Raw genomic sequence first — 15667 nt, 5'->3', positions numbered from 1 at the left:
CACAAGCCAAATTACAGACATCTATCTCCTCTGCTGCCTATCTTAACATCTGAACAATTTACATCTACTCAAGGAATTTCTGGAACACATAGTGAGGATGTGTTTGGTTCTGAAACCAAAGGAGAGCCAAATCTGATGTCAGCAACTAGAACCCATCAGAGAGGTCATTAGTGGATGCTAAACCAAGGTCATCCCAGTGCTGAGTGCAGTGAGGCTGCCTGAAGTCCCTGTTCTCTGCTCCCTGGCCTAGGCGTCAACAGTGCGCATCTATAAAGCATCCAGACCTCTTTCGCCCATGCAGGGTGTCTAGCACGATGCAGCAGTTCGAATGTGACGCAAATTTGAAACAGCCAACTCATAGGGGAGGGGGCAAAGAGGCACAACTTTAACTTTCCATATTAAGAGACATGGAAAGGTTGATGTTTTAGGCCCTCAATGTGGTCATGTAAAACATAAGTGCTGATTTCACCAAGAACCGTTCTTATTGATCATTCAATTGTAATTCCTGGTGAATTACACGTCCTAGAGAAAAAAATGAACCAAGGACAGACCCTAGATGAAAATAATGTAGCTTTTCAATGAAGTAAAATTTTTGAAAATGCACGTGAGCAGAGGATATTTTGGATCCTGATTAATAACTACTCACAGCCCTCTGTACTGTTTTTACCCAAGAGCTGCAAGTATTTTGATACACACCTATTTTCTCTGAAAAGCCGTGAAAGTACTATCTTTGTGTCATCTTGAACTGAATGATGTGCATAATTTCCCACTGACCAAAGGAGAAAAAAAATCCTCATTTTATACCAAGAGGACGCATAAGGAACTTAAGATCAAGTCATGGTGAAATAATTTTCAGATCAAAAAAAATATTAAAACATATTTTGTCCTCATATGGCACAGGCTCCTGTGTGGATCTGATGGCTTGCCAGTCTTTCTCCCTGGACTGCATGCATCTTGAGGCAGGGAGGGTGTCGGCCAACTCTGAACCCTCACTCCCATCCCTGCCCGCTGTGCAAACAGGAAACAAACATTTGTCATTTGCCAAACAAAGGAAAAGGCCATCACTTTCCTCAGCTGAGTATTATCTCTTAAGCTTTACAATATCGTACAGCCACACAAGAATTTAAAAAATACATTCTAGTTTGCATCTGATAAAAGGGATAACGTTTTTTAGCTATTTCAAAGTCTTTCATTTATCGTTATTTATAAAGACGTAACTTATGTTCAAAGGGCAAAAAATAAAACGTTTCAAAAGGTAAGAACACAGTTGTACGCAGCGCAGACTGAGGACAGTGAATGTCACGTCACTACAGGCAAGGGGAAGAAGTGCCACTTCCTGCTTTTGAGACAGCCCTGAAATTCCCAGAGAACATAACAAAACAGAGAAGCAGGAAGGGTTATGACCTCCATTTGGAATACAGGTGTATGAATGGGGCTTGGCAATGAAACTTCATGCCACTGTCGTCTGCAAAAGACTTCTGGATGCCAAAGGTTGGCACGGTGTGGGGAGAACTAAACAGACATCTGATGATGCTAGAAGATGAACAGCTGCACCATCCAAAAAAAGACGCTGACGTCTCATCGCTATGAACACAGCCAAGATAGAGCCCGATAAGACATGAATATTTCCCAAGGGGATCTGGGAGAACAGGACTTTTTTTTAAGTTTTATTTTATATTGGGGTATAGTTGATTTATGATGTTGTGTTAGTTTCAGGTGTAGAAAAGGACTTATTTGCTAGAATAATTTTGGCCTCTCATACCTGCAGTGGACCAGGGTGCTTGGACAGCTGGCTTAGCTGGCTCTTGTTGATGGAAAAGCCGACTCAGCTTGTCTTGCATTTCCTGTTTGCCCTTTTCCTCACTCTCCTTCTTTTTGACACTCTCTTCCCTTTTGAGTTTTTCCTCCTCGTGGGGTTTTCTTGGCCGCTGATGCTCATCTTCTTGTTGCACGTGCTCCAGCCACTGCTGGTCCCTTTCCTGAGCTCGTCTGTCAACAAAATGCCTGATTACAGCAGGGAAGCAACTCCCAAGTTAACACTGCTGTGTGGCCTCTTTGCACAAAGAGCTCCATCTAGTCAATGGGATGCTAAACACCAAGGGATATTGTTCTTCAGATGGAGGGATCGGAATCAATGAAACAGAGGCTCTCAGGGCTCCCTTTCTGAGTGAGATGAAATCACATGATGTAGAAAAACACAGAAAGAAAATTCCTGATGTAGCTAGCTTATAAAGTGATTAGAAAAAAACACAAAAATACTTCTCGATTTTAAAACTGGCATATAATTGCAAAGAAAAATAAAAGCCATACAACATAGGAACATAACTTCCATGAAGAGAAAGTATCCCCAGCACTGCAAATGAAATATTGCTTAAAGAAGTCCATGAACAATTAGATCACTGAGGGGACACACTGTATGTACACGCACACAAGTAGCTCCCCAGAACTGAAGCAGGAACCAACAGGTTATTTTGAACCCTTGAGGTAGTAACCAACCCTTACTAAGCAACAGTTTCTATGTATCTTACTGAATTCGACTGCTTTGTTTTTTAAACTAGCTGACACAAAGTGCAATTAAATATAGGCCTTGAAAAATATGATGGCCTCAACCTGAAATCCATAGGAAAAGATCGGGGATGATTTTTCCCTCATTCCGTAATATTTTAGAAAATCAGAAAACACTTTAAATGATCACACATTAAATGAAACTAATGTGGGACTTCCCTGGTGGCACAGTGGGTAAGACTCTGAGCTCCCAATGCAGGGGGCCTGGGTTTGACCCCTGGTCAGGGAACTAGATCCCACAGGCATGCCGCAACTAAGAGTTTGCTTGCCACAGCTAAGGAGCCTGCCTGCCGCAACTAAGGAGCCCATGCGCTGCAACTAAGACATGGTACAACAAAATAAAGAAAGAAAGAAACTAACGTGCAATAATAAATGATACCATGTTAATAACTAGTCCTCCACGTTTGTTAACTACTTTAACCCTCACACTAGGTAGGTAGGTCCTATCATTATCATCCAAATTTTACAGATGAAAATGAGGCAGAGGGAGTGAATGACTTGTCCAAGGTCACACAGCCACACCAGCTTGGGGACCACTTCAGGCAGCCTGGTTCTAAAGTCTACAGCATGAATCGCTAGCCTGTGACATGGCTAACGCACAAAGGTCATCTCCTGGAACTAGGAAACTGCTAAGGGAACATGATATAAACAAATAAAACTTTTATTCTCCATTAAAAAAATATTATATTTATTTCTACTCTGTATAAACGTGAATCTTTACTGCAGTAGAATTCTTTTCAATTTAAATCAAGCATTTCACTTACAATTTTCAAAACACCTTTTAAGAAAGCATAAAAGACATTTTTTGGAGGGGTAGGAATGTTAATTGTTATTCATAACAACAAATAAAATTTGCTTAACATATTCCACCAATAAAGGCCACCATTTATAAAAGCATATAACCACGTAATTTCTGAAGTTAAATTTTGGGGTGCTATTTATCATACAATTGTAAGCAGAAAATTTAAACTTTTATATCATGACACTGTATGTGTATTTCTACTCTGTAGGAAAGTGAAACTTTGGTGCAGTGTATTGTGAATAATAAACTTCGAAGATAAGAAAATGATGGAGTTGGGGCTTCCCTGGTGGCGCAGTGGTTGGGAGTCCGCCTGCCGATGCAGGGGATGCGAGTTCGTGCCCCGGTCCAGGAGGATCCCACATGCCGCGGAGTGGCTGGGTCCGTGAGCCATGGCCGCTGAGCCTGCGCGTCCGGAGCCTGTGCTCCGCAACGGGAGAGGCCACAACAGTGAGAGGCCCGCGTACCACAAAAAAAAAAAAAAAAAAAAAGAAAATGATGGAGTTAATCAACATATCCAAGGAATTAATCCCTGGGACATAATCCTAGACCTACCTCCTTCTACCAAGAGAACCATAAAAAAGACAAAAACAAAAAGACAAAAACATCAAATGCAAAATACAATATGTACCCATAATAAAAAGTGCTGCAGAAGTGCACCCTGGGGACTTCCCCGGTGGTCCAGTGGTAAAGAATCCATCTTCCAATGCAGGGGACTCGGGCTTGATCCCTGGTTGGGGTACTAAGATACCACATGCCGTGGGGCAACTAAGCCCACGTGCCACAACTACTGAGCCTGCTTGCCTCAACTAGAGAGCCCATATGCTGCAAACTAAAGAGCCCATGCGCTCTGGACCCCGCACGCCACAACTAGAGAAAAGCCCGTGCACCGCAACGAAGATCCCACATGCCACAACTAAGACCTGATGCAGCCACAAATGAAATTAAAATAAATAAATAAATGTTAAAAAAAAAAAAAATGTGCACCCTGGCAGTTAAACTGAGCTCAGGCCAGTAAAAGTCAGTGACTTGCCTAAAGTATGAGTTTCTTCATCTTTTTAGTCTAATTACAATAACCAATTTTTATAATTTACACTATACCATTGGGATATTTGGTCACTTCTGTTTCTTGGGAGTCTAAAATCAATTTGTAGTCTAAAAAGCAAATATCTGATAACAAAATCAGACACACCAAAAGGGAAACAATAAATTTCTACAATTTACTACAAAAGGTTACAAATAAAAGACTACAGACATAAATATTCCAACAAAAATGTGTCTGTGTCCTAAGCAGCAGCAGCAACAGCAAATTTTCTCCTTTTGTACTCGAGTTTCACTTGCAGTTGAAAAAAAAGAAGAAAGAAGATGGCGTGGTATACTTGCAGTCTCACTGGAGAAACCCTGTGTGGCCACTGAGCTCAGGGACTTTGATTTGAAACCCAGGACTCTGACGCCCACTGTTATTAAAAGGCTGTGAACTGGAAACGTATTTTGGTCATTGGCATGCAAACAAGCATACCAAGTGTCCCAATTTCTTGTATAATTACATTTATCTACATAGTCGTAGCCTGAGAGAGCTCTGGGCACCAACCAAAAACTTTGGGAGGTACTTATACATGCAAAGATTTATATAAACATGTGCCCACACACACATTAAAGACTGAAGGCTCTTTCTGGTGCAGTAAGAACTTGGAGAAGCCCGGCAAAGAATAGTAAATACTCAAAGTTCCTTCCAGAAGGGTCCACAATCCACTGAAAAGACTCACCTTTGGGCTTCACCTTTTTGTTTTTCTAATTCTATAATCTTTCGCTCTTGTTCTTTCTGTTTCAGTCGTTCAGCCTCTATGGACTTCTGTTTCTGTAGCTGCTGCTTATTATGTATTTCTCTTAGTTCCTATAAATGATCAAGAAACAGTTCATGTAATGACATGCGCTGATAGACATTTCCACTGTTTATCAGCATGCAACGTTTCATAGTGGGGAAGCCCAGACACGTAGGAGATAATGCTTCAGGTTTGAAAAACGTTAACTTGGAAAACAAAAATCACTCTACATTTTGACATGACTGATCTCCAGAAGCTGTCTGAGATCATATTTTAGTGAGCCATAACACACTGCACCATGGTCCATGAGGTGCTTTAGAAGGAGCTTGCTAGGGACGAGCATTAGAAAAATTATACTGCTCAGGGCTCAGCAACAATAATGGAACTCAACCAATTTTGAGACACCGTGATGATCTTGAATGGAATCTTAAGATTCTTTTGATAATAATCAACACCAACCTCCACTGGCTTTGAAGATGTACACACTTCTTCATACACTTGCTCCACTAAACCATTACAACCTCACCTCCTTCTTATGATATGCTGCTTTGAAACAAAACAACATCCTTCTCCTCCACAACTTTGAGTCTCCCCCCAGGGTATATTTTTCTTCAAATCAGACCTCTTCCGAAGCATCTTTTCTTACTAAAACCATGTGTGAAGCTGACAGCTGCCCCAGACTAAGCCAGCAGTCAGATGGAAAGTAAAAAGCTATAATTTGATTATCACTTTGGATCCGATTTCCTCATTTGATACTAACACAGGAATAACAGTAATTTCCTTAGCATGCTACTGAAAATAAAGTGTATTTTATGATATTTAAAGTACTCAGGTCAGAAGTTTAAACATCCAAAAATATGAAGAACAAAGAAATGCCTGTTGGTGGGGGAAAACCCTCTGATTCCATAGGAATCAAATGGTCACTAACAGATTCAGTCACCAAATCTCTTCTTACTTGTGTTAACAATAAATCAGACAAGTCAAAGTGTCCAATAGAACCAAGAGTAAAGTTCCAGTTGACTTCTTGGTCTGGCTAACTAGGGGGGCAGCCAAGGAGTCTATATGGTGAGATTTAGGAACTAAGGCCTGGGCTTCCCTGATGGCGCAGTGGTTGAGAGTCCGCCTGCCGACGCAGGGGACACGGGTTCGTGCCCCGTTCCGGGAAGATCCCACATGCCGCGGAGTGGCTGGGCCCATGAGCCATGACTGCTGAGCCTGCGTGTCCGGAGCCTGCGCTTCACAATGGGAGAGGCCACAACAGTGAGAGGCCCGCTACCGCCGCAAAAAAAAAACTAAGGCCTGCCCTGTCTTCTCTTGATTTGCTCACTGGTAAGTCCAGATGGGTAGGTTTCTTCCTGCCTTATTTCTACCTTTAGATTTCATTCACAGATCAGACATCAAAGGTAGAGAGATTGTCTGAAGAAGATCAGTGTTAAAATGCACTTATTCCTAGAGAAAAGCCCTAAAGTGAGGCTAACCTTTTCCTACTAGCTAGACCGTTTTTAAGATAAAGTTAGAATGTAACAAGCATTCTGTATACCATAAGTGACACTGAGAGGTCCTAAAAGGGATCAATGCGATACGAGAAAAAGTTTAACTGGAGATCAGGAGGTTAGGGGGAGCAGGTACTGGGCAAGGAGGAAGGACTGGAGAGAAGGAGGTACTTGAAGAGGGGGAAGGAAGGAAAGAAGGAAGGGGCTTCAGTAGAGAACCCAGCAGATGAGCCTGGGAATAACCAGACAGGATGCAGCCGGAAGACACAATTTTGTAAGGCACAAATTGAAGGACTATTCCCTGTGGCTGCAGCCATGGGCATGTGACTTCCAAATTATGAAGCGTACTTGAGACAGGAGTTTAGCTATAGAGGGGCCATGGAAGGCCAAGAATGGAAACTGGAACATAATGATGACGCCTTGGTCTGTTTACAGTTCTAAGAGACAAAAATCAACATCACAAAAGAAGAATTCCATTTTTCATCATCTTTCTCACTGCTATACCACGGGATGTAAAACTTTAATGTGATAAAAGTTCAGCAGTATTGCTTTTCATAGTAATTTGGACTCAAGCATAAATAGTAATCTCTAAAAACATGAATAAAAAATCTGGTTAATATCTGGGATTTGATATTTCAGAGACAAATGGAAAATAAGGGTCAATTTCTGTTAGAGTTATTCGCACTCTTGGTTCAAGTTAATATCTACGTGAAAAGGAAAACTGCAGTGGAATGCTATTAATCGAAACTCTATATGTCCTGAGAGAGGAAGTCAAAAGTTTGCCTCTGCATAGACAGGGATGGCCCACTCTGTCACTGACCCAATGGCTGAGACCCTTTAAAAAGAAGGGTAAGAAGTGATGAAAATTTACTTTTTTTCCTATTTTCAAATTTCATCTTCAACTGCACAAAATTCTCAAATAGGTTCAGAAAAATAATTTATGGCAACAGACTATAATTGAAAGGTACTGAACTGGGAACAAAGATACCAGGATTTTAATCTCAGGTCCCTGATATGCACCACAAGCTAAATCAGAGTAGACAATCTTTAGTTTTTAGTTTTAAGATCTGTTAAATTGTTAGACATTGTTCATCACCATAAAAATTTATTCTCTATTTATCTGTGTCTCTTTTATTTAGGATTTTATTCTATTACATAAACTAAAAAGGTATAACCAGTAAGCAAAATAATTCTAAGCTGAAATTAAATACAAAAGAGTAAGGAGTGACAGAGGAGGGGACTTGCCTGGTGGCGCAGTGGTTAAGAATCCACCTGCCAATGCAGGGGACACGGGTTCGAGCCCTGGTCCAGGCAGATCCCATATGCCGTGGAGTAACTAAGCCTGCGCACCACAACAAAGAGTAGCCCCCGCTCGCCACAACTAGAGAAAGCCCGTGTGCAGCAACGAAGACCCAGCACAGCCATGAATAAATATTTTTTTAAAAAAAGAAATGACAGAGGAGGAATCTGATTGTATATTAAAACAGAAAAATTCTTACTTCATCCAGGAAAAATGTATTTTAGGCATAGTGATATTCAAAACACTTAACAACACGTACTTACTGCACAAGAGCTGGCCAGTTAGAATGGACGCCGGCCATGATGTACCAATGCATCAGGTAGACCGGGGCACAAATGAAGATTTTTCATTTTAACAAAGAATTATACTGCATATTTCCTTTCTATATTGGGCTCTAGTAATTGGATATTAATTTATAGATCAATAATTACCAGATACAAAGTCAAGACAGATGGAAATAAAGCTAGCAACATATTATGAGGGACTATAAAATGAAAAGTAATAAGAAATAAACTTAAAGCATCTATAGGAAAAAAATCACGCTAATGAGAGTTTGAAAACAATTTTTAAATGTTTCAAATACATGAAGGAAGATATTTTTAAAAATTTAAAGCACACTTATTTTTGAGTATAAGAGAATTGGAGGATAAGCTGAACCTATCTTCAGAACTGTCTAAATAAGCTGCAGTTTCAAGTACCTCCAAGGAAATGGAGCTTGCAGGAGCCATAAAATAACAGATGTCAAATGAGGTAACAGAAGGCTCTGACATCTTATGATCCAGATTTGAAGACTGCAAAGTTTTTCTGTCATTTCCTTCATCCAAGTCAAATACTGCTGAGATACACAATCAAGTGTAAGAAAATCAAGATGCTATGAATAGTAAGGCATTCTGGGTTTTCCTCTCTTTCCTTGGACTTGGGAGTTTAAGATGGCATGAACTAAAATAAGCAGGAAATGTATGATTCCTCAGTTGATTACTTTTTTTTTTTTTTAAAGCTGAACTTCTGAGATGGCAATCTATAGAATGAAGGAATATAAACTAAAAACTAGCTAACAACTTGCTCTTCTGTGCATGACAAGGAGCAACGAGTCCTTTCACATGGGAGCTGAGGGCTGCCCTGTTCCTTCATTCCTTTTCAATACCGTTTAAGAAATTCAAGTATAGTTATTTACAAGTTGCCTTTTAATTCTTTCAGGGAAAACATTTTCCAGGTGACAAATAAATCTGGTGTTTTATTAATTTTTTTATTTACTTAGGAAATAAGAGAACTATTGGGAGAAGTAGCTAAGAAAAACTTCCCCACACAAATCGTATCAACTCTCCTGGTGATCAGCCTGATGTAAGTGACCCTGCAAATTCTGTTAAATCTTGTCACGGTTATTTCTCTATTATAACTAAGATAAGCAGAACAAATAAGAAATTACTGCCATTCAAAACTCAGTATCTCACTTGTAGCTCTTCCTCAAATTAACTTACTTTTTTCTAAAATAAGTAACTCTACAATCACATATTTATTTATTGGCTGTATATTTATCTAGCAATATGGTATTGAGTGTACAACTTTGTTGACCTTTCTTCTGAGTTCTACTCAAGGGTATATGTTTTACACTAGATATACTGAACAATAGCTTAATATTAACTCCTAATAAAGTATGGTGACTTTCTTAATAAATAAGAAATAAGCATGCATTCAATAAGTTTTAGCTACAAATAAATATATAGGAAAAATAAAACTCCTATAAAATGCATAGTATAAATAAATTAAAATAAGATTTTGTCCACCAATAATATCTACAGAATTTTAAGATAAAGCAGAGTTTCTTATCCATGGTCTATGAAAAAACTTTGGCTCTGTGAACGCTATGAAATTACATGCAAACTGGAGTATATTGGCATTTTTCTTGCTGAGAAGGCACATAGCTTTTATTTGACTCTCAAAGGGGTGTTGGATCAAACACAGATTATAAACCACAATAAGAAAATGATTGGCAAATAAAGACTCTTTCTTATATTAGTTAAGATTAATGAAAATCAGCTTATTTTTAAATTTCTTCCTTCAACCAAGGGGGAAAAGTCACTTATTTCCCCTAAAGAATTAAGATATTTGCACCTAAAACATCTTTGGACATCCTGTGGCATACAGCCAAAGTATTTCAAAAGCAATATGCTTCACAAATTGAATACTCAAGAAGATCCCATTTTTTGCCCTGAGAAATATGGCTCACTTTCAAGTTTACTAAAGACAGTTGTTCTATTGCTATGCAAGTGGCACAGAATCACTTAATTAAAAAACTGTGAGTGTTTCTCCTTCATTTGGTCTTAGAAACACTCAAAAATAAAGGTATTATGTGAAGTGCTATTACATAAAGTATAAAGAAGTACCCACTGGGGTTCAAGATGACGGAGTAGAAGGACGTGTGCGCACTCCCTCTTGCCAGAGCACGGGAATCGCAACTAACTGCTGAACAATCATCAAGACAGGAAGACACTGGAACTTACCAAAAAAGATACCTCACATCCAAAGACAATGGAGAAGCCGCAATGAGATGGTAGGAGGGGAGCAATCCCAATAAAATCAAATCCAATGACTGCTGAGTGGGTGACTCACAGACTGGAGAACACTTATACCACAAAAGTCCACCTGCTGGAGTGAAGGTTCTGAGCCCCACGTCAGGCTTCCCAACCTGGGGGTCCGGCAACGGGAGGAGGAATTCCTAGAGAATCAGACTTTGAAGGCTAGCGGGATTTGATTGCAGGACTTCAACAGGACTGGGGGAAAAAGAGATTCCACTCTTGGAGGGCACACACAAAGTAGCGTGCACATCAGGACCGAGGAGGAAGGAGCAGTGACCCCATAGGAGACTGAACCAGAGCTACCTGCTAGTGTTAGAGGGTCTCCTGCAGAGGCTGGGGGTGGCTGTGGCTCACCCCGGGGATAAGGACGCTGGCAGCAGAAGTTCTGGAAAGTACTCCTTGGCATGAGCCCTCCCGGAGTCCAACATTAGCCCCACCAAAGAGCCTGTAGGCTCCAGTGTTGGGTCACCTCAGGCCAAACAACCAACAGGAAGGGAACTCAGCCCCACCCATCAGCAGAAAAGCAGATTAAAGTTTTACTGAGCCCTGCCTACCAGAGCAACACCCAGCTCTACCCACCACCAGTCCCTTGCACAAGCCTCTTAGATAGCCTCATCCACCAGAGGGCAGAAAGCAGAAGCAAGAAGAACTACAATCCTGAAGCCCGTGGAATGAAAGCCACATTCACAGAAAGACAGACAAAATGAAAAGGCAGAGGACTATGTACCAGTTGAAGGAACAAGATAAAACCCCAGAAAAACAACTAAATAAAGTGGAGATAGGCAATCTTCCAGAAAAAGAATTCAGAATAATGACAGTGAAAATGATCCTCAGAAAAAGAATGGAGGCAACGACTGAGAAGATGCAAGAAATCTTTAACAAAGACCTAGAAGAATTAAAGAACAAACAGAGATGAACAATACAAAAACTGAAATGAAAAATACACTAGAAGGAATCAATAGCAGATAACTGAGGCAGAAGAACAGATAAGTGACCTGGAAGACAGAACGGTGGAGTTCACTGCTGTGGAACAGAATAAAGAAAAAAGAATGAAAAGAAATGAAGACAGCCTAGGAGACCTCTGCGACATTAAACGCACCAACATTCACATTACAGGGGTCCCAGAAGGAGAAGAGAGAGAGAAAGGACCCCAGAAAATATATGAAGACATTATAGTTGAAAACTTCCCTACCTTGGAAAAGGAAATAGCCACTCAAGCCCAGGAAGAGCAGACAGTCCCAGGCAGGATAAACCAAAGGAGAAACACACTGAGACACATAGTAATCAAACCGACAAAACTTAAAGACAAAGAAAAATTATTAAATGCAACAAGGGAAAAACTGCAAAAAACATACAAGGGAACTCCCATAAGGTTAACAGCTGATTTCTCAGCACAAACTCTACAAGCCAGAAGGGAGTGGCACAATATATTTAAAGTGATGAAAGGGAAGAACCTACAACAAAGATTACTCTACCTGGCAAGGATCTCATTCAGATTCGATGGAGAAATCAAAAGCTTCACAGATAAGCAAAAGCTAAGAGAATTCAGCCCACCAAACCAGCTCTACAACAAATGCTAAAGGAACTTCTCTAGTGGGAAACACAAGAGAAGAAAAGGACCTACAAAAACAAACCCAAAACAATTAAGAAAATGGTAATAGGAACATACATATCGATAATTACCTTAAATGTTAATGGTTTAAGGCTCCAACCAAAAGACACAGGCTCGCTGAATGGATACAAAAATAAAACCCATATATATGCTGTCTATAAGAGACCCACTTCAGACCTAGGGACACATACAACTGAGAGGGAAGGGATGTAAAAAGATATTCCATGCAAATGGAAATCAAAAGAAAGCTGGAGTAGCAATACTCATATCAGATAAAATAGACTTTAAAATAAAGAATGTTACAAGAGACAAGGAAGGACACTACATAATGATCAAGGGATCAATCCAAGAAGAAGATATAACAATTATAAATATATATGCACCCAACCTAGGAGCACCGTAATACATAAGGCAACTGCTAACAGCTATAAAAGAGGAAACTGAAAGTAACACAATAAGAGTGGGGGACTTCAAAACCCCATTTTCACCAGTAGACAGATCATCCAAACAGAAAATTAATAAGGAAACACGAGCTTTAAATGACACAATAGACCAGATAGATTTCATTGATACTTATAGGACATTCCATCCAAAAACAGCAGATTACACTTCCTTCTCAAGTGCACACAGAACTTTCTCCAGGATAGATAACATCTTGGGTCACAAATCAAGCCTCAGTAAATTTAAGAAAATTGAAATCATATCAAGCATCTTTTCTGACCACAACGCTATGAGATTAGAAATGAATTACAGGGAAAAAACGTAAAAAACACAAACACATGGAGGCTTAACAATACGTTACTGGGAGATGTGAAAAGATGGCGGAAGAGTAAGACGCGGAGATCACCTTCCTCCCCACAGATACATCAGAAATACATCTACACGTGGAACTGCTCCTATAGAACACCTACTGAATGCTGGCAGAAGACCTCAGACCTCCCAAAAGGCAATAAACTCCCCACGTACCTGGGTAAGGCAAAAGAAAAAAGAAAAAACAGAGGCAAAAGAATAGGGACAGGACCTGCACGAGTGGGAGGGAGCTGTGAAGGAGGAAAGGTTTCCACACACTAGAAGCCCCTTTGCGGGCGAAGACTGCGGGTGGCGGAGGGGGGGAAGCTTCGGAGCCACGGAGGAGAGCGCAGCAACAGGGGTGTGCAGAGGGCAAAGCGGAGAGATTCCTGCAGAGGATTGGGGCCGAGCGGCACTCACCAGCCCAAGAGGCTTGTCTGCTCACCCACCGGGACGGGTGGGGTCTGGGAGCTGAGGCTTGGGCTTCGGAGGTCGGATCAGAGGGAGAGGACTGGGGTTGGAAGCGTGAACACAGCCTGAAGGGGGCTAGTGGGCCACAGCTAGCCGGGAGGGAGTCCAGGAAAAAGTCTGGACCTGCCGAAGAGGCAAGAGACTTTTTCATCTCTCTTTGTTTCCTGGTGTGCGAGGAGAGGGGATTTAAGAGCGCTGCTTAAAGGAGCTCCAGAGACGCACGAACCACAGCTATCAGCGCGGATACCAGAGACGGGCCTGGGACGCTAAGGGTGCTGCTGCCGCCACCAAGAAGCCTGTGTGCAAGCACAGGTAACTATCCACTCTCCTCCAGGGAGCCTGTGCAATACGCCACTGCCAGGGTCCCGTGATCCAGGGACAACTTCCCCAGGAGAACGAAGGCGCGCCTCAGGCTGGTGCAACATCACGCCGGCCTCTGCCACCACAGGCTAGGCCCGCATCCGTATCCCCCTCCCACCCCGGCCTGAGTGAGCCAGAGCCCCCGAATCAGCGGCTCCTTTAACCCCGTCCTGTATGAGAGAAGAACAGACGCCCTCCGGCGACCTACACGCAGAGGCGGGGCCAAATCCAAAGCTGAATCCCGGGAGCTGTGCGAACAAAGAAGAGAAAGGGAAATCTCTCCCAGCAGCCTCAGGAGCAGAGGATTAAAGCTCCACAATCAACTTGATGTACCTGCATCTGTGGAATACCTGAAGAGACAACGAATCATCCCAAATTGAGGAGATGGACTTTGGGAGCAAGATATATAATTTTTTCCCCTTTTCCTCTTTTTGTGAGTGTGTATGTGTATGCTTCTGTGTGAGATTTTGTCTGTATAGCTTTGCTTTCACCATTTGTCCTAGGGTTCTGTCCATACGTTTGTTTTTCTTTTCTTTTTTTTTTACTTAAAAAATTTTTTTTCTTAATAATTATTTTTCATTTTAATAACTTTATTTTATTTTATCTTACATTATTTTATTTTATCCCCTCCCTTCCTTCCTTCCTTCTTTCTTTCCTTCGTTCCTTCCTTCTTTCCTTCCTTCCTCCCTCCCTCCCTCGCTCCTTCCCTCTCTCTCTCTCTCTCTCTCTCTTTCTTTCTCCCTTTTATTCTGAGCCGTGTGGATGAAACGCTCTTGGTGCTCCAACCAGGAGTCAGTGCTGTGCCTCTGATGTGGGAGAGCCAACTTCAGTACACTGGTCCACAAGAGACCTCCCAGCTCCACGTAATATTAAACGGCGAAAATCTCCCAGAGATCTCCATCTCAACACCAACACCCAGCTTCACTCAACGACCAGGAAGCTACAGTGCTGGATACCCTATGCCAAACAACTAGCAAGACAGGAACACAGCCCGATCCATTAGCAGAGTGGCTGCCTAAAATCATAATAGGGCCACAGACACTCCAAAATACACCACCAGACATGGACCTGCCCACCAGAAAGACAAGATCCAGCCTCATCCACCAGAACACAGGCACTAGTCCCCTCCACCAGGAAGCCTACACAACTCACTGAACCAACCTTAGCCACTGGGGACAGACACCAAAGACAACGGGAACTACAAACCTGAAGCCTGCGAAAAGGAGACCCCAAACACAGTAAGATTAGCAAAATGAGAAGACAGAAAAACACACAGCAGATGAAGGAGCAAGGTAAAAAACCCACCAGACCTAAAAAATGAAGAGGAAATAGGCAGTCTACCTGAAAAAGAATTCAGAATAATGATAGTAAAGATGATCCAAAGTCTTGGAAATAGAATGGAGAAAATGCAAGAAACATTTAACAAGGACCTAGAAGAACTAAAGAGGAATCAAGCAATGATGAACAACACAATAAATGAAATTAAAAATACTCTGGAAGGGGGCTTCCCTGGTGGCACAGTGGTTGAGAGTCCGCCTGCCGATGCAGGGGACACGGGTTTGTGCCCCGGTCCGGAAAGATCCCAAATGCCATGGAGTGGCTGGGCCCGTGAGCCATGGCTGCTGAGCCTGTGCGTCCAGAGCCTGTGCTCCGCAATGGGAGAGGCCACAACAGTGAGAGGCCCATGTACCGCAAAAAAAAAAAACAACTCTAGAAGGGATCAATAGCAGAATAACTGAGGCAGAAGAACGGTAAGTGACCTGGAAGATAAAATAGTGGAAATAACTACTGCAGAGCAGAATAAAGAAAAATGAATGAAAAGAACTGAGGACACTATCAGAGACCTCTGGGACAACATTAAACGCACCAATATTCGAAT

General features: G+C 41.7%; 1 protein-coding gene across 2 annotated transcripts in view; it reads right to left on the bottom strand.

Moving 5' to 3' along the window:
• Positions 1-15667, bottom strand: part of ITSN1 (intersectin 1) — a 231801-nt gene that overhangs the window by 83387 nt on the left and 132747 nt on the right. For both annotated transcript variants that reach the window (XM_032630426.1, XM_032630425.1), the window contains exons 17-18: positions 5131-5258; positions 1763-1989 (exon numbers count right to left, since the gene is read on the bottom strand). In XM_032630426.1, coding sequence (XP_032486317.1) covers positions 1763-1989; positions 5131-5258 — 355 coding nt within the window. The remainder of the gene's footprint in view (positions 1-1762; positions 1990-5130; positions 5259-15667) is intronic.

The sequence above is a fragment of the Phocoena sinus genome, chromosome 4, assembly GCF_008692025.1.
Source record: "Phocoena sinus isolate mPhoSin1 chromosome 4, mPhoSin1.pri, whole genome shotgun sequence".
Lineage (NCBI taxonomy): Eukaryota > Metazoa > Chordata > Mammalia > Artiodactyla > Phocoenidae > Phocoena > Phocoena sinus.
Note: the sequence above shows the minus strand (reverse complement) of the source record. Positions and strands in the feature narration are given on the sequence as shown.